The sequence below is a fragment of the Struthio camelus genome, chromosome 1, assembly GCF_040807025.1.
Source record: "Struthio camelus isolate bStrCam1 chromosome 1, bStrCam1.hap1, whole genome shotgun sequence".
NCBI classification, from domain to species: domain Eukaryota; kingdom Metazoa; phylum Chordata; class Aves; order Struthioniformes; family Struthionidae; genus Struthio; species Struthio camelus.
This window is the reverse complement of record NC_090942.1, coordinates 94,088,059-94,107,226: the sequence shown is the minus strand read 5'-3', so window position 1 is coordinate 94,107,226 and position 19,168 is coordinate 94,088,059. Positions and strand designations below refer to the sequence as shown.

Genomic DNA, 19,168 nt, shown 5'->3' with positions numbered 1-19,168 from the left:
AAACTCTTTAAAAAGGTAAGAGCTGGGAGGCGCCCAACACAATTACAGATCGAATTACTTTTCACAGTTTCCTTCCACAGGCCTCTTAGAAGTTGTTCAGAAAGCTTCCTGGCTTCTGAGAAACCACATGTTGAAAACTGGTGCTTGAGTAGTAGGTTAAAAAGCAGCTGGCAAAAAATGGTGGAACTTAACCTTTCCTATGTGTGTCCATGAGAGGGCAGCACAGACCTGCTGAGCCGGCCTTTAGCTTAATAGCAAAAGGCTGTTAAGAGGCAGGAAGACAACTCAGTTGTGTCCAGCAGTGGAGTAGCCACAAGAAAAGGTACATATATAAGGGCCTGATGGCCCAAAGCACAGCTCCATCCATCAGCCATCTGTGACTGGCTGGGCCCAGTGCTGGCTGGGTCAAACCCCTGGTGCATCCCAGCTCTGAGTCTCACAGACTTCTCCAGGAAGCTCCCTGTTAGCTGCTGAAACAGTAGAAGGAAGTTTCAGAGGAAGTATTTTGGAAGGTACTTACAGTTCCGTCAAAGCAACGAGCTGGTGTGAGATGCGTGCCACACCTTTGCCAAGGTAAAGGTTGTCATCCCTGGAGCACTACAGACTTGCCCTGGGCGTGCTTGCTATTTATTTTTATTTCAGTGCGCCTAGCACCGTACCAGCCAACACCCTCTGCTTGTCCCCTGTCCACCTACTGCCAAGACTCTTGCTATGCAGTTTTAACCTGACTGGCCTCTCTCTCTACTGTGAGTGCGCCAGTCCTCCACCAAGGTGCATGGCGGAGATGCGGAGATAAATCAGATAGACGCTCGCTACACTTAGCTTACAGCAAGTGTATTGGAAACTGGATGGTGATAGGCAACTACATGTAGGTGGCAGTGCTTCACTGCCAGGCTGTTGCAGCCTCCTGGATCAGAAGCAGCTAATGCTAAGGAGGCAAGCCGGATGGATTTGGGGAGACTGAGGTATTGCCAAGCACCCTTCAATAATTAACTGGAACAATTTGTGGGCACAGATATCTCTTTGATCCCTTGCCAGCAAGCAGTAAAGCCAATCAAGAACTCTTCTTTCTACCATGTTATAGCTTGTGACTGACACAGGGGATTTCAGAGGAGAGATTTTTAATCTTTAGCAAAAGCAAGGCAGTCACCAGGTCCAGACAGAACAGTTTGTTCCCAGTCTGTTCAATGAATCTGAACCGGAACTCCAGAGCCAAGAGACCACCACAGCCCCAAGGCCGTTCAAGATCTGGGACCACATCCTGAATGGTATATCCACACTGGCATCTGCAGTCTTTCAGTAGCAGTAGGCCAGAAAGTCATCAGATCCACAACCAAGACCAATGTGGAGAGGCTTTCTAACAGACTTTCCCCTGCACATTGTCAGCTTTTAAAAGGATGCATCTAAAACAGAAGCAGACGACTTACATCTTCTCATAATTCTGTTCTCTTGTTACGTATTTTGCAAGATCCCAGGCAATGCTTTGCCAGGTACACTGAGGTTTCTAGCATCCTGTTAACTTTCTCTATGGTCAGGCTCCTGTTCAGCATGAGCTAGCCCACTCCAGAGTGCCTGCTCTTGTGGTCAGCTGCCCTGTGAGCATGTTCTGATTGTCACGGGGAGGTCTGCTCATCAAAACTCCCAAAACTCTTCCTGGCCCTCATGTAAGACAACGTTTGCAGGCAGAAGTAATAGCTTTTGTCAGATCAACTAGCAGAAGTGGAAAAAAGTAACTAAGCTTTTGGGCACACAAATCCTTCAGGTCTGAAAAAGAAACAACAGTCTTCAAGGTGAAATGCAAGTTGAGAAGAGTTGCTTTGACCTTAGTTTGATATTTATCAGCTAGACCTGCTGAGAGAAAAGGTGGGTGGCATCTAGGGAGGAGAAGAAATATTAATAATGAGGGAGATGATAAAGAACTGGTCTCCTATGGGAAAGAGATAGGCAGGTAAAATACTGTCTATAGGAACAGAATGGGATTAGTGAGGAAAGGGGAGATCATGCATCATAAAGTTGCCTTCTCTGCAGAGTGCATGACCTTCCGGTCTAGTAGATTTATGAGCATTAGTTCCCAGGTTCTGCTTTTGAATATGTTTTTGTGTTGCCCTTGAGAATCACAGAATTACAGAATGGTTGAGGTTGGAAGGGACGTCTGGAGATCATCTAGTCCAACCCCCCTGCTCAAGCAGGGTCCTCTAGAGCATATTTCTCAGGATCGCATCCAGGCGGGTTTTGAATATCTCCAGGGAAGGAGACTCCACAACCTCTCTGGGCAACCTGTCCCAGGGCTCAGTTACCCTCACAGGACTGGGAGGTCAGATACAGCGTGGTCATACGATGAGAAATGCCTCCTGCTAGTAAATGCATGCTTGTGCAGCCCCAGGATTGAGGTAGCATGCTGTAGACTTTCTGAGGCTTTCCACTTTGGCCAGGTTAACCCAGGAGTCATTCCATTCTTATTTTATAACTTTTAAAGCCATCAGTAGGGTCAATAACTTCGTAGGAGCACTTGAACTTTGCCAAATTCATTTGAGATTCACAGCCGCTGTGCTTCCAAGGACCCCAGTCCAACCCAGCTTGTCCCTCATGCCAGGAAGGAGAGCAGAGATAATCACCACCACTGTGTCCCTGTGGCCCTTGATTGCCTAGCTAAATTCATCCTCAGCTCTGGCCACCTACTCTATGGCAGTTGCCCCTTCAATGGGAGAGAGCCAAGTCCTCAGGCTGTGTACTCGGTGTTCTGCATCGTAGTTCTTCCCCACCACCTCTGAGCCAGAGGCCTCCCAGCTGCTCTCGGCTTGGTTGCAGAGGTGTCACGGCTCAGCACCGTCCAGGTGCCTGGCCTGAACCGCCAGACTCGCAAGAGGAGACTGAAGGTGAGATTCAAGAGGAAGCCACATCCTGTTTACATCCCCTTTTACGCAGGTGAGGGTGTTGGCTGGGGAGGGCCTTTCTCACAGGGCTTGGCTCCCCTTCCCTGTAAGGAGAAACTCCCGCTGGTGGGAACGGAGCCAGGACAAGGCCTGACCTCAGCCATAAGGTTTGCTCTCCAGCACTCCTCTGTGCTTGTGTTACCTGCTTGTGTCTCCATTTACAAAAATGGGACCTCTAGGTTGCAAAAAGTCTGAGGTGGGATTAGCAGATCTAACACACAGATGTTCTAGTCTGGATTTTCCTTTGCAGAAATTAGCCTCAGGACTGTGAGGACACTCTCATATAAGTTTCCTTCACAGTCAATGGAGTAAGAGAGGCTTCCTTAGAGTGAGATTTAGAGCACAAATCTCTCTCAAGGTGTGCTGGAAGGCACCTGGAGGATCTTCTTTATTAATAGTGGTAGCAGCCTGGAGAGATTAGCCTTTATAAACATTCAATATTTCTCTAAGCTTTTGGGCCAAGACCACTAAGGAATGGAGCCACAGCAGCTGGCATAATTGCTAGCAGTGGGATACTGAGATCTATTTTGTTATCCTCTATACCTAGATGTGCGATTTCACTATGAGTTCTAGTCCAAAACTCCCTGGGGAAGCAGGTCCTAGCCTGAACCCATTTCTTTTCCATACAGAGCAGCTTTCTCCAAGTTATTTGTCTTTTCTGCTTGCTCACTTGTCATGAGGAGAAGAAACAATCTCTTTTGAAACACTGAAAGTATAGATTCTCCGGCAATCACGTGATTCCAGTAGCTTGGGCTTTATGCTAACACCAAAAATTGCAATCTTAACACCAAAATGCATCTGTACTTCTACGCTCATGAATGAAGCCCCGGTCATACAGAATTAGAAAAATAAGGCTTATCCCCTTCTTCCCCAAAATATTAAGAAACCCCAAACCTTGAGAGTGTGCTTTATACCGTTCTTCTTAGGAATGAAGGTGCAATGCCATGTTCATGGGTGGATTCTATATTACCAAGTTCAAAATGCCAGGATTGCTGGCATCACAAAGATGTATGTATCTGCGTTTTCTGTAACACTCTTCACTAAGGTATCTGAGGTTTTAGGAAGAAGTTACTTACCACATTCCATGTTATACTAAATATATATGTACAGTTCTGCTTTTCAGTCTATATATTTGCAGACTTAAATGGAGTGGTTAGCCCAGAGAACCGGTGGTTTATTCTAACTCACTATAATTAGCCCGTAGTTGTTGCTAATGGTATGCCATTTGTCTCCCCACACTCAGCACTGTTTGGTAAACATTTTCCAGGACAGAATTGCTCTCCCCTGATCTCCCTAGGTGGTGTTCTCTTATTTATTCTCTGCACCCTGGAGTTAGTCCTCTCTCTTGAGGTGAGAGGTATAGAAGTGGCAAAAGAAGGGCAAAACGTTTTGGGAAGGGACAGCCAGCTTTGGCAAAAGCCATGCCCCAGCTGGTTGTGGGGAGGGGGCCAGAGGCAAGGCTGGGTTGGAGGGTCAGAGAGTGGGAGGAGGCCAGGAGCTGCCCTGGAACAAGGCCAAGCGAGTTGCGATCCCAAGGAGGGCGATGGACATCTGTCCCATGACATCCCGCGTCTTCACCCCCTGCACAGATGCACTGAGAAAGGAGAGGCAGCTGTGTGAAATTCCCTTCTCCTTTGGGGAAGCACTGGCACCCGGCCATGACGCTTGGAAAGCCTAACTGGGCAGGCACGAGCCTCAGAGTCAAATCTGGCTGAGGCATAGAAGGTCGAACCATGGACCAGGAAGCAGCTGCTTGCAACCCTCCGAGAAATGTGAGAGCAAAGCTGGGTGGCAAAGAGCTGCTGGGCTGCAGGGACTGGTGCTGGGGCTGCTCACAGCGGCACCTTCAGAGCAATGCCACTGACACAGCTGATGAGGAGGAGACTTTGCTGGTAAAGCCTGCAACCCTCTACTCACAGCGAGGCATCTTTAAAGCATGCTGAGACAGGGATGCTGAGCCTCGTTCACAGGCAGAGATGCCGTGCGCTGCTGGAGAGACGTTCATCAAGGTGGCACAGGAGGATCTTGGGAGAAAACAGCCTGCCTGTCCCCAGTTCGGCTGTCCAGTGATCCTGGCACCAATTTTGGCTCAGAAGAAGCTCCTCCCCCTGCAAAAAGCCCCTCTTCCTTGGGGAGACCAACAGACCATGGGTGTCAAGCTGAACCTGTGCACAGGTACAGCCAACTCTGCACCCACAGTGCTAGGGACGTGGGATTTCCTGAGCCCTATCTGGCCTTTTCGCTTGACCCTGACATCTGATCTTCCCAAGAAAAGCTGCAAAGCAGTTAAGAGCCTTCTGTTCACAGATGGGAGTGATTCCCTCATGATGCTGGCATGAAGCAGTCATAGAAATGACTGCTGGACCCTGCTGGTTCAGTCATAACCTCCTGTCTTTTTCTGTGTGCTCCCTCTCTCTCCCTCCCTGATTCCTCCCTCTCCCTCTCTCTCCCTCAGTCTTAAATCATTGTTTCAGTGCTATGAAGAGAAGATATTCAAAGGGTGCAGGAAGATGAAAGAGTATTTTTAGAGACTAGAAGCAAGGCAAGCCCATTGGAATTACCCGCGGCATCTAATCAGCTCTGTTTATCACCTCCACTCTCTCTTTGGGCATCCTCCAGCATCCCTCCTAGGCCAGCCTTGAAAACCTGAGGGACACCCAGTGCCAGGCATCTTCTCACATTAGCCTGTCTCCCATAGAGCATATGGCCACAGCCAAGTGGTAGCTCTCCTGAGGAATTTCATTTGCTACCTCCACCTGAAAATGGGCCAGGCTGCAGCCTCAGCATCTGACTGTCCATCCAAGTGAAACCTAAAATTGCAGTGCATCTTCACACTTGACCCAACACTCTGCCTTTAACCTGCTGGCGGCAGAGGTGTGCACATTTGGGAATACACGTGTAGAAAGCATGTGCATATGTGCATTCATATGTGTGCATATATATGCATGTATGTAAGGCTCTGTGAGGAGGTCCATGCGGGCATGAGTCTGTAGTTTGCACCTGCAACAGTTTCACAGATGTATGGATCTGGCTATACAGGTGTGTTTGCACATTCTCATCTAAAGTATGCTAATGCAAATGCAGCTCTAGCTGCAAAGGAAGCTAAAGGGGCTATAGGCTCCTCACCCGAAGTACCCATGGTGGCTCCTGGTCTTCCACCATGTGGTTTGTCAGACCCCCTCATACTTCCTTGCTCATGCAAGGTCTCCGTCTGATCGTGCATGTACCTCTCTGCACACATTCACGGTCACGCAGACTCTGAGCTTGCCCTTAATAACACACACCAAAAAAATAAAAAAAAACCTCTCTGTAGTACCAAATTTCTCTCTGGATCTCACCAAAATATCTTCTTAGCCAACTAATCCAGCTTAGCGACAGTGAAATCAGCTCAGGAGCAAACACCTCCCTTCCCAGCCTTGCCCACTCTTTGAGTCCAAAGAAGGATTTGTGCTAATGCCTATTTGCCGATTCCTAAACGGGGCTGTGAAGCAGCAAGAGCTCAGCTGCACCAGGGCATTCTCTCAACGGCCCCTCTTTGTGCTGGTCATTGGCAACACCATGGACTTTACTACCAACTTCCCCTCCCTTCTCTTCCCTTCTCTTTCCTCACCTTCTTCTCATAGAATAGTAATTCTTCATATGCTGCCTCTTCTCTCCTCCATCCTGAATTGTGGTGGGTGTGCTGTCCCATGAATTGCCAGGCTGTGATGTTCAGGAGATGTCTCTCCAAGACTGCAGAAAAGTGGGGTGGCGACTGCTCCAACCAGACTTCACACGTCTTCTTCTAAGGAGCGCAAACACCCGACACCTGGCTCTTAGTTATTTAGGGCTAGCAAAAATCCCCATTTCTACTCTTGAGCATCCAAAACAAGTGATAAATGTATTGTCACTTCCCTGCGTATCCCTACATATCATGGCAGGCTGATTGCAACGGCCAAGTCTTCAGCTTACCATTGTAATACCTCCCAGAGCTGGAAATGCTGAAAGGACTGTCCCTTCCTCAGGGTGAAAGCTCATGTGGATTACCCAGAAGCTTTCTTTAAGAGTCTCCAAGTACCAAGGAGACCTGTAAAACATTACAGCTTTTGCAGTTCTCACTAATTTCTCACAAGATATTTGAAAGGATAGCTACCGAGGATATATATATATTTTTTTTCCTATGTTTGTTTTTGGCTTGTAAAGAGCTCCAAAAATGTGAAGCTCCCATCACCCATCCCAAGCTTCTTATTCATTTGTTTAGTTTTTGCATTAACAGATGAAGAAGGCCAAGCACAAGCAGCCATGCTCTTGCCAGAGATTTGTTCGTGACCCCAGAAATGAGAATCATAATTTTTGGCAGACTTTTCCTGAAAAGGGTGAGGGAGAGGAAGGTGAGAGACATTCCTTCTCTGCTATGTTTCTCAGCCTCAGCCCCTTCGGCTGATCATAGGCCAAAAAATATATATGTGTATGCTTGACATTACTCCCTCTAAGTAGGACTGAATGTGTCAAAAATTCTTACGGCTCAAGGCAATGCAATAGTCTCCCTGCTTTTCTCATTATCCACAGTGTCTTACACAGTAGGCAACACCTACACTTCTGTTTCTAAAAAAGTCCCAAGTTAAAAAAAATTGAGACAGCTCCAGCCCAAACCACTGTGCCTTTCAAGTTTTTCCCATGCAACATAATTAAATGAAAACATTGAAATTCATTTACTCTCTTTTCTAGTCAGTACATTCTTGCTATATCCACATTCAAATAAAAGTCCAGTGATTATAATATTTAAATTTATGTCCTTCCAATTTGCCCATCCTCTTTAAATGTCAAAGATCTCATATGAATGAGTCATTTGCCCACCCTTTTGAGAATATAATAATGGAAATTCTTTAACCTTCGTATTTTCAGTACAACGACATTCCGATACAATCTAAGAATCACAGAGACACCCTCTGGTCCCATTCGCACTGAGGAGCAGGTTTGGCTAGAAAAAAGTTTTCCTCATGTGATGGGCACCCTACCAATCACACAACATTTTTCTCAAGCAACCTGGGCCCTTTAAAGACGGGCTGAGGCGGGAGAAAGAGGCTTTTCAGCTTTACAGGTGGGTCTGGATTTCTGCTGGGAAGCATCAAGAGGAGGGAGGGGTGAGTACGTAGCATTTGAGCCATAAGTGTCTGTTACAAGAAAAAGAGGCTTTTATGCTTAATGGTTTTTATTGTAGTCCCTGGGTTCTGTTTAGTATGTGGGAGTCTGGTACCTGGATAAAGTTAACTGCAGGAGATTATTAAGTATTTCTTTTTTCTTCTACCTCAGGCTGTGTCTTCTATATGGCTGTTTTAATTTGTTTAATATTTTTTCTCCTAAAGACTGGGGGGAGGGAATGGGAAAATTAAATCTGTTGCCAACATATCTGAGTGGTTAAAAAGAAAATTGTCAGAGAGAAAGATGAATCCTGTAATTCCCCCTCACTTGTGAAAATAGGAAAGGCAAAAAAATAACTCTTGTTTTGGCGCTGCTGAACTAATGAGGGAGAGACGAAAAAAACACCTCCCAGCTCTATTTCCTAGGTAATTATGCCTGATGATGATTTAGCAGCCACTCCAGCGTTCACACAGGCTTCATTTCATAGCAATATCTCTCAAAAGGAAACTTAATTAGTCTCTGACCCCTGCTTGATGCTGAGCTTTGTTTTTGCTTTATTTTTCTCCCCTGGTAGCATAAAATAACTGGGCTGGCTCTTCCTCTTTTCAGAGTGGTTGAATCCTGGTGAACAAGCTGTCCTGTGCCAGAAGTGGCTACATTTCAGTAGCAAGTAAAGCCATGGGAAAAGTTCGGTGGGGCAGGAGGCATGTGTATGCGTGTTGGAGGCATTTTGCTTTAAAATAAATAAATGAATGAGGAACTGACACTTGCAAAACACTTAGCATTTACAGCAAGGCCCAAGCTATTCATCAATAACATATTTAATTTTATCCCCTTAAAAACTATATAGCTCTGAAGGTTTCCTAAGCACTTGGAAACTACCTTCTTTTTAAGTCCCTTGGGGACTAGATTTTCTGCTAAAGCCAGCTCTGGCCTAATTAAAAACAAAAAAAAAGCAGGTTTACTGCTGTCTGGCTCCTGCAGGTCTTAACGGTTTAAGAGCCAGTCATGGCTCTGGGCACGCACAGGTCTGCGTAGTGCTGAGAGCTTCCCGAGGCACCAGCCCTGCCTGCCGGCTCAGCACCCAGCACTGCTCTTCCAGGCTGGGTTCCACGCAACCAGCTCCTCTCCCTCTGCATCCCAGCTTGAGCCCGAGCGTTCAGCTCACACCTGTGGAGACATGATCCCTCCTCAGGGCTGGGTGAATGCAGGAGAGGGAAGGTGCGGTGCATGGACAGGGTTAAGAGCAGGGCAGAACCCCACTGGCAAGCACAGCTTTTCTGCTGTTGAAAGGCTGGGTTTGTTTAGTTGCGCTCAAGTGGCTCAAAGCCTGACGGCCAAGGCATCTGGAGGCTGCAAAGTCAATGAGAAATAAAACAAATAAGTCCCTTGTCTCTGTCTGCTTACACAATTTGATAAGAATGTCATGCATGTGCAGAAGCACTAAAAATGAGGGGAGATAGCAAGGAACAAGATACAAAGCCTCTGCAAGCCTCGCTGTCATGCTGAGACCATTCCCCCTCTCCTCTTCTCTTCCTGCAGAAGTGTTGTTTCATCTAAGCTTTTATGCTTAGGGCTGGGAGGGGAGAGGAGCACCATGCCCTAGCTGGTATGCAATGGCCAGTGACTTGTGGGGCCTCTGAGCCCCCTAGCTGCTGCCCATGGTGCAAGGGGCCGGTGCACAGGTGTTGTGCACAAGTTGTCCTGTCTCTGGCCTCCCTCCAAGAGCAGGGGACAAGATAGCGACCCTCTGGTGACCTGCAAGCCGAGAGACTGGGCTTGTTCTCTTTAGGGAAAGGGGTGTGCAGTAAAGCTCTTACTGTCATGGAGAGGGCAATGCTTAGTCCTGTGCAACGGGTGGGATGAGCACTGGCTTTCTGTAGAAACAAATGATGGCCAAAGGGTGTTTCTGGCCATCCCTGAGCCATGATACTGTGACTCCACTGTGACAGCTCGCATAAAACTCAAGGCAATCAAAATGAGACCTGCTTCTGCATGGGACAATGCCAAACTAATTCTTATCGTTGGGTTTTTTTGGCTGCAGATGGAGTAGGACTAGATTAAAGTAGGGGATATTCATCTTTAAGGATATTGAAATCTTGGTTCAATCTAAAAAGTGAGGGCGTGGAGGCTTCAGACTAATGTGTGTGATGGATGCACTAGAAACAATGAATCCAGCCTAAGGTGGCCCTTTCCTGCCTATTTTGATAAAGTCCCAAGGCACTGCTCCAAGCAGGAATTCCCTTGAAAGCCTATGTGCTATTGGTCACCTAAAACACAAGAGCAGCAGCCTTTTTTTGCAGAAAACAGCTTCCTTTCTGGCTCCCTCAGTTGTGCTGCAGGTCTCGTGCAAGCCACTGTGAGTAGAGGAAGGGAGGAGAGCTCAAGAGAGCTCTAAAGGCACAGAAATAATAGATCTCTCAGTGGACTTGTGGATGAACTAGTAGAGGCAGGGATACCACTGCTCCTGGACTATGAGAGACTTAACTGGGCCCATGTGGGCAGGCGAGTTGTTTTTGGGGTGTAAGGTGAGGAGAGGGGAAAAGCTGCAGTCTGGGTTGTGGCCACGTGTCAGAAGTATAAGAAGATGCTTCAGGAGGGATGTAGGTTTTTGTGGTACAATGGGAGCAACAGAAACCTTTGCAGAGCCACTTCAAGCATGGAGCTAATTCTGCGGCAGTAACAGTTGAATATCTGCTATCTAGAAGGGTCATGGCTAAATCGCAAGTTTCCTGGGACGCGCTGAGGAACACCAGTTCCACGTCAGCTCAAGGCTGAAATCTCAGAACCTGACCTCCTCCTTCTGTCACAAGTGAAGGTGAAGCTCTTGTTTCCTCAGGAGTTTCCCTGAAGCCCCAGGACATTGTTTTTGGGTTGTAAAACTAATCTTAACCAACCTAGGCAGAAGGCTTCTCTACCTCCAAAATGATTTGTGTCTGCAGGCATGAGCTGCTGGCTCCCATCTCTGTGAGGGCTGGGAGGAAGATCGCCTACCAACATCTCTCCAGGTGGTTGTGACTCATGCCTGGGTGCAATCTGCCACGTGCAAGCAGGCAGAGGTTTGCCTCAGGCAAGCAGGCAGAGGTTTGCCTCATGCTGCCATACTCATGCACCTGTCTCAAGTGCTATGCGAGCTGCTCTTACTCAACACTCACCTCTGAGGTGCAAGGAACAGGGTGTCCTGGCTGGGGACAGCAGGGTGGGAAGCCCCAGATCTCCTGTGGCTCTTCTTGTACGGTGTATGGGAGGAGAAGGCTCTCCGGCTGCCTATCAGATCCAGCTGTTGTCATGGCCTTGGAGTTCCTCCCTGCTCTCTCATCTGTGATGCTAATACTAGACCATCTCCAAAGGAGGGGGCATCAGAAAAGTGATTCCTGCATGTAACACAAGGGAACAAGGTAGATACTGAGAAATGGACTCCCTTCGTGCTAATCACCTGCAAACAGAGGCAGAATTCATAGTAATATGGCAATATGGTGACACTGTTCATCTTTAGATTTTCCAGTAAAGGATCTTCCTTTTACACTTCTCAATCTCTCTGCTTTCACCCTCTCTGTAATCACATCATTTTTAGTTAAGGTACTGGAGAGCCTTAGGTTGCCTGGAAATTTGCCACTCTCCAGTGGTATCTGTGTGGTGGTGACTGTATCCAGCTTTCCTCCCAGCTACAGTGTCCTAGGAGATGGACTTGCCCCAGGAAAAGAGTCCTGCTTTCTCAGGCTGGTGTGCCTGCAGCAATACCTGCTCAAGGATAGGCAAGAGCAAGCCAGGTCCTGCCTACCAGGGAGGAGAAGAAATTCAGATTGTGGGGAGGCAAGGGTGTGGGCTGGGTAGACAGTCCACGTACAAGAGTCTTCAAACAGGTGACTAGTCAGCAAAAAAGAACTACCTTGGGCAACAGTGATGAAGTCTTGCCTAGCCTCCTTTGGTCTGAGGGCTGTTGTTACTCTGCAGAGGAGTTTGCAGGAGAAAAGGCGAGGATAAGGCAGTTACTGTGAGGTTAAGGAGAGGGTTAGGACTTTCTTAATGATGCTTGGTGTGATGTGTCGTGCTAGCCACATGACACGCTCAACACTGCTATCTGCATGGCAATTGGACCAGGCCTGCTTTTTCACATAATAGTCAGAGTTCATGTGCCTGAATTCTAGCAGGGGAGATTTCCTCCTTGGACTGCCCCCTGATTTGTGATATCTCTTAGCTGGCAATAACTAAAGTCTTTTTCAAAAACTCTGGAGTTTGCAACATGAAAAGCAACGAATTGGGCAGTGGGCTCTCCAGCTTTTAGATGATCAGAGGACCTGCTTGCATCTCATGTTTGGAGGCTCTGCAATGTCTTGTTCCAAACCACATGTGGCCAAAGGTTGCCTACGTCCAGATCTGATCTGCAAAGCAATTTTATGTGGCCCTTGGATACTCTGGCTGGTCAACAAGTTTGGCAAGGACATAGCTTCAGATTGATCTGCTGAGCCTACCATTTTCAGATACAGTGCCATACGGCTCCAGGTGTATTGGACCAGCTTCCAACCACCTGGCTGGGAATGAAAATGGCTTCTGATCCTGGAAGTAGTGGCCAACCTCGCCCAAGCTATCGTGGGAAAATACTAACACGCTCTGCTGCTGGAACAATGGCAAAAGCACTGGAGATTTCTCCATGATAGCACTCAAACCACTGCAGAGGTCATGGTAGGAAATTCTGTTGGTAGGAAATCCACTGTTGGAAGTCTTGCCTTCCATGAAAAGGCAGCTGCTGAGGAGGCTGAAGATGACCCTGTTAGAGAGGTCTGACAATGCTCTCTTTCACAAGAAACTTCCTGTGGTTTATTGATAACCTCGTCTGCTCTTATTTTTGAAAAACTTCTTTGGAGATACATGGAGTTGGTAACCCCAGCAAAAGAAGCCACTAGTGCAGGTAGCATAGCAGAAGAGCGGTGTTCAAGCAGCTTTTCCTTCTATCTGCTCAGGTTGGACTCACTTCAACCTTCCACTCACAGCTTATGTTTTCTTAAACCCCTTGACAAAGGCAGATGTCTAAGAGTTGTGTTTTTTTCTTCCTCCTCTCCCTCCTTCTCCCTCCGTACACACACACACTCTCTGTCCCTTTTAAAAAAGGGCTTTACTGGTGCTGGAATCTAGATTTATTTCTCCAAGAGGTCTCACACCTCTGACTAGCGCCTTTATGCCACTCTCTCTGGAGGGGGATGAATTCCATGCAGAGAGCCTGGGCCCAGACTGCAGGAATTTAGGGGGAATGTTACTTGGCCTGGCTCCTGTGAGCCAGCTGCAGCCTTGCCACCTCCTTCCCTCGCACCTGATCTGGAGCCGATGCCCTGATTTCATTTCCCGGCATTGGAAGGGGAAGGGAATTACTCTTAGCAAGATGCTGCCAAGCCATGTGCTATAGGGGTGCATGTGATATGACTGAAGCAGAGCAATTACTAGTTTGGTCTCTTGGTAGTGCTGGCTGAGAGGATATGGTATTGGGGTAAAGAGTATACTCTGGGATAAACCTGGCTCCTTCAGAGGAGGAGTGAGGTGAGTACACTGAACTCGTTCCACGTCCATCCGGGTGTAGCCAGACGCAAATGTGACACCGTGAGTTTTGCTTGTGCTGGGGGTTTGCATGGGTGCTGTTGTGTTGGTGAAAACCCTACCCAAAGGGGAGCTGAAGCCACTGGCTGTAGACAGAGTGGTGCCAGTCTTTCATAGTTTAAGTATCAGGAAGAGTTTGAGGTACCAACTTCAAGCCTGTGGTAGTTTCTCCTCTTAAACTACTGTGAAGCAGGGGGTGGGAGGTGTGTAGACAGGCTGGCAGATTCTGTCTATCCTTATCCTCAGGGGATAATTTCCATTTCTGGATGAAGCCTGTTGTACTGGTCTCCTTGAAGACTGTCTTTTGTTTTCATAGATTGCCTGAAGAATTAAAGATGGCAAAAGACGATAACAGCATACGCATCTTTCAGGGCCTATTAATCCTGGGCAATGTGGTCATTGGGGTAAGTGGAGTAGGGCAAGGATTGGGGCGGGGGGGCTTTCTTTCAGAATAGCACTTCTCAAAACAGCAGTTTCCAGCCATGAAATCTCTCTTCACATGTGAAGTCCACATATAAATAGAATAGTGCGAGAGGAGGGGGAAAAGAGATCTGTGCTAGCTGATCAGTTGGGTGGGGAGGGGGTGCTGCAATGACAGCAGGACATGATCTACAAGACCAACACAAGCTCTGGAGGAACAGCTTTTGCTGCTGACCAATATGCTTCCAGTCAAGCCCTCCAGAGAGTAATGGAAAAGATTGTGCGAATTCTTTCTTAAACATCTTCAAGTTCTAGGCCTGACTGTTTAGGCATAAGCTTGCTGAGTTTTGCCTGCAATTCTTGCTTTGAGGCATACAAAAAACAGACTGTAGAGCTGGGCAGTGGGAGAGGAATGGCAGGGTAGTTCTTCTGAGCAACTCCTGCTTGGCAAGAGGCTGAATGAAAGGAATGGGATCTCTTTCTTCCTGTCTTTGCTGTTTCTTTGGGGAAACTTGATCTAATGCATTTCCCTGACTTGGGCTTCTCAGATGTGCGGTATTGCCCTGACAGCAGAGTGCATCTTCTTCGTGTCCGATCCCCACGGTCTCTACCCTCTCTTGGAAGCCACAGAAAATGATGACATCTATGCTGCTGCTTGGATTGGCATCTTTGTTGGCTTTGCACTCTTTGCTCTGTCTGTCCTTGGCATCACTGGAGTCGTTAAGTCCAACAAGACCTTGCTGCTGGTGGTAAGTGTAGCAAAGTTTGTCCGCCCATTGCTGCCAAACTGAAAGAATGCTGCCTTAGTTTCCCTGCTCACCTTGGTAATCACCCACTGAGCAAAGACAGGTTTTATTAATGATGAGGGGCTGAAGGCTATTCCTTCTTCCTGACCACAGCTGTGTTCTCCCACAACCTGACTCCTATAAGAGCACAAGCATGGGAAGCTCCTGAGTGAGGGTATTAATGGTGATAGCCTCAGTGGTGGTTTAAACCAACTGGCTTGACCTGACCTTGCCCTGAAGCAATGCAAAAGCACTTGTGCAGTCAGATGTAGCTGAGATACGGTTTATGATACTCGTTTCACCCCACCCCTTGCTGTCTTTCAGCTGTTATATACCATTCTGTATAGGAGCTGGTAAGTAATGACTTCTGTACAAGGCATTAGAACAAGTTAGTATACCAAATATGGATGCAACTGAGAACACCAGACATTAGCAGGCAGGCAGAGATTGCAGGGGTGGGGACAGAGAGCTTTGGATAAGCCATGGACAATGCTAAGATGTGAACAGCTCTTTGTACGTTTTCTTACTCAGTCCTTCAGGTTGACAGTTGTGAAAGTTAATAGGTGCTTGCTTTAAAGAAGGGTAGAGCTGAAAATTCTCACTTGAATTAATGTGGAATGGTGGGGTATCTATTTAAACAGGAAAGACTTAGAAATGTGAACTCTTGTGCCAGGGAATTAGCCAGCTAACTGCTAATGGAAGAGAATTCCCTTAACTCTGAATTCTGATGTGTTGGCTGAAACCCAAGGCTGGGCTGTAGGGGAAAACCTGGGGTACAAAGGGTGGAAGCTGGATAAGAGGAAAACAGATGCCTCCGATCTGAGAAGAACATTATGACTTGTGAGAGGAGAAATCAGAAACGCAAGAACAGTGAAGTAGATATGCAAAAGGCTGAGAGGGGTTGGACTGAGAAGGGAAGAAAAGCAGTAAAAAAGACTATGAGAGTAGTTCTTGAGGATCAGTTCTCATTAAGGATCTGCTCACAAAGGAGGAGTGCTTTGGAAATCTGATGATGCAAAGTCAGGAGAATCTGAATAACATACTGAATTACACCTTCTATTTTCCCAAAGTACAAGCTCACCTGCTAGGACTGAATAGCTTCTTGCTGAAAAGTTCTTAGCTGGCAGGTGGAAGTGGAAGGAATGGACGTGGCACATATAAGTTACCAGGAAAATGCAGCAATGAAAATGGCAAAAGTTATCGTCAGACATATTAAGTAAAGTATTTCCCCTAGAGACGGGACAGTATTAATGCCATGCAGTGAGGTTCTCATGAAACTGCGTCTGTGAGATGGAGAGCAATTCCAGATGTATGCCTTCAAGAAAGAAGATCACAAACGGAAGCAAGCTACAGGATTATTCAAAGCAATGGAAAGGGATGAGGAGACTAGGACAGCCTGGCTTCCTTTGCTTGGAAAAATGAGCATGTTAACTTAGCGTTATGGATGTCTGACTATTCTCAGGAAGTAGATGAAATAGACTATCAAGAACCATAAAGCTTTAAACCACTGGGCCTTCCTTTGAGTAGGGGTTTGGATAAGATGACCTCCAGAGTTCCCTCCCAGCTTAAATTATGCTGTTTTTATGACTCTTTGAGGCTTTGGAGCATCCTAAAGTGAGTAATGAAAGCAAAAAGATAAATTCATTTAAAATAGAGCTAGGTGAATTCAGCAAAGGGCTTATAAGCTTCAATTGGCTTGAGCAGGGGATCGGACTTGGCCTTGGAAAATACAGGACCAGAAGAAACTGCTTAACTTTTTTCCAAAAGCTAACTCTGCTCTCTTTCTCCCACAGTATATCATTCTGATGCTGATCACTTATGCATTTGAAATGGCTTCTTGCATCACAGCAGCAACTCACCGAGATTTTGTGAGTATTGCTTTCCTCATGTATTCTTGCAACTAAGTTGAGAAATACTGCAGTGTTTTGGCACTCTGTATTCCTGTTCAGTGCAGAAATGGCATATGTGGTACAGTGTAAGCTTAAAGGGCTACTGTTGGAAAGTCTCTAACTTCATTATTCTGATCAAGGAAATAACTTTGTTATTTTTAACATAACTTTGTTATTTGTAACATTTAAAAATATTTCTAATGTTGCTATTAAAGGAATAATAGCGTGGGTTAATTGAATCACCAGTACAGTGTTTAGTCTTTCAGCTACAGACTGATTAATCTATCATAGATGTGGAAAGCAAACCTTCAGAATTGCTGCAGGCAATGTTACTAGTAAGGAAAAGATAACATGGGTTATTGCAGCTATTGGCAGGGGGCAAATGACCTGTGGTGTTTTAGTTCCAAGCAATATATCAAATGCAACCCATAGCTTCTGCACGTTTCCTCTGGTCTGACATCTGGTAGGACCTGCTTAAGAGTCATGCTCAAGATCTATGTCTTCTTGTTGTTCCTGCTCCTCAAATCCTCCTCTTTATCTTCTTATGTATAAAACTGTAAAACTCGGGTGGGGTGGGGTCCAAAGCAGCATTCCTATTCTCTACCAGGACACTGAAACAAACCAACCAAACTACCCCACCCAAATAACTCTATATTTGCTTTATCTGGCCACCTATTTATATAGTCCCTGTGTTCTTTTCTGTTTATCTTGTAGCTTACTCCAAATCTCTTCCTGAAGCAAATGCTGGAGAGGTATCAGAAACTAGAGACAGACAATAACAATGACAAATGGATGAGTGAAGGGGTCACAAAAACATGGAATAATCTCATGCTTCAGGTAATAATAACACTGAAAACTCTCACTAATTACTAAATGTTCTGCAGCTCTGGAATTTCAAGCGCTCCTTGGGACTGCTCAGTAATAAAGATGGCATCTGCCTTGAACCTCAGACAAAGTCCTGTCAAACTCCCTATTTTGCTTATTCATCAGATGACAATCTGTCAAAGGCAGGCACTTCAAAAATCTCTCCCATAAATCTGTGGTTAATGCCTAACTAGCCATGTGCAGGTTCTAGTCTCATACAGTGCTATAACCTTGGCCTGTAGAGACCATCCTCTTTTCTCTCCCCCTGGGACAGAATAACTGCTGTGGTGTGCATGGCCCGTCCGACTGGCAGGAGTACGCATCCGCCTTCCGGAGCACGTACAGCGATGCTGACTACCCTTGGCCGCACCAGTGCTGTGTCATGAATGCCCAAGGGTCTCCTGTCAACCTGGACGGCTGCAAGCTTGGAGTGCCTGGCTACTATAACAGCAACGTAAGAACCATTCCACTTCATCCCATTATGCATGTTGGTCCATAGTGTCTTTCTGGAACGGGAGGAAACAGGGAATAGCCTTCCTCCTTCACTGTCAGCTACCCATGTTCAAAAGCTTTCTGGAGACAAAGCAATGCCTGTAGGGTCCTGGCCATGTTGTTGAATCCAGGATAGACTGTGATAAAGGCTTTCCTGATGGAGAGAGCATGAAGGAAGAAAACCTTTCCAGTGGCACCAATAAAAAGTAGCACCCCTGATCTGTAAGTGGATATTAGCTAATTCAAACTTAGCTCAAAGATGATTGCGTATGATATGTGTGAGCTAGTCAACAGTTCTTCTCTGCAAGGAAGTTATCACAGCTAATGAAGAGCTGATGTCGGGGGAGGAAGAAGAGGCTGTCTTGCTGTACTCCAGGAACCAAATAGTGGGACAGCTCTGAAAAGTGAAAGTGGTTTCCTGTGGTGGATGAAGTTACTGAACACATCACTAGTTGAACTTTTCAGTAGACCAGCTTCTCCTATTCGGACAGATTGCTGGGTCATATAAATGAACGTCTGCACTAACAAGACAAGCATCTTTAAAAGGCATTCAGGTTTCCAAATTTGCATGCAGTTTCTTGTTTCTGGATGCCAACCCTATGTTGGCTGTATCTGGTTATGTACGCAAATCTGGCAAGGGAATGGGACACTAAAGCATCTGTGAAGTGTCTAAGCTGGGCTCCTTAATATTTGTAGCTAGAAACAGGTAGGCTATCTGCAGGCTGTCAACAAGCAGTGAAGCTCTGGCTCGACTTCTTGAGACCCTGTGAGCTACCCAAATTGCAATAGTAGCAGAGCATGCCACCTCACTCCATCCCAGAGGTGGATGAGCTTGTAGCCTAGTGGTACAAGTTCAAAGCTGATGTTGACTCATTCATGGCTGTTTTACAGGGTTGTTATGATGCTATTTCTGGACCAATGAATAGACAAGCCGGGGGTGTTGCCTGGTTTGGTTTTGCCATCCTTTGTTGGACTGTGAGTACTTAATATTTGCTTTTATTTGCTCTTCTCTTTCCTTGCTATTCCCCACCCAGATGGGTGGAGGTTGCTGTCAGGATGCATTTAAAAAATCTGT

At 46.5% G+C, this 19,168-nt stretch overlaps 1 protein-coding gene across 4 annotated transcripts in view; it reads left to right on the top strand.

The window, feature by feature from the left end:
* The window catches only part of UPK1B (uroplakin 1B), a 29,571-nt gene that overhangs the window by 7,300 nt on the left and 3,103 nt on the right, over nucleotides 1-19,168 (top strand). For 2 of the 4 annotated variants that reach the window (XM_068958800.1, XM_009675206.2), the window contains 6 exons: nucleotides 13,960-14,047; nucleotides 14,612-14,812; nucleotides 16,642-16,716; nucleotides 17,452-17,574; nucleotides 17,876-18,055; nucleotides 18,985-19,068. In XM_068958800.1, the coding sequence (XP_068814901.1) occupies nucleotides 13,960-14,047; nucleotides 14,612-14,812; nucleotides 16,642-16,716; nucleotides 17,452-17,574; nucleotides 17,876-18,055; nucleotides 18,985-19,068 (751 nt within the window). Of the gene's footprint in view, nucleotides 1-7,910; nucleotides 8,057-13,959; nucleotides 14,048-14,611; nucleotides 14,813-16,641; nucleotides 16,717-17,451; nucleotides 17,575-17,875; nucleotides 18,056-18,984; nucleotides 19,069-19,168 lie in introns of those variants that run through there. The other 2 variants (XM_068958820.1, XM_068958810.1) reach the window with 2 other exon arrangements.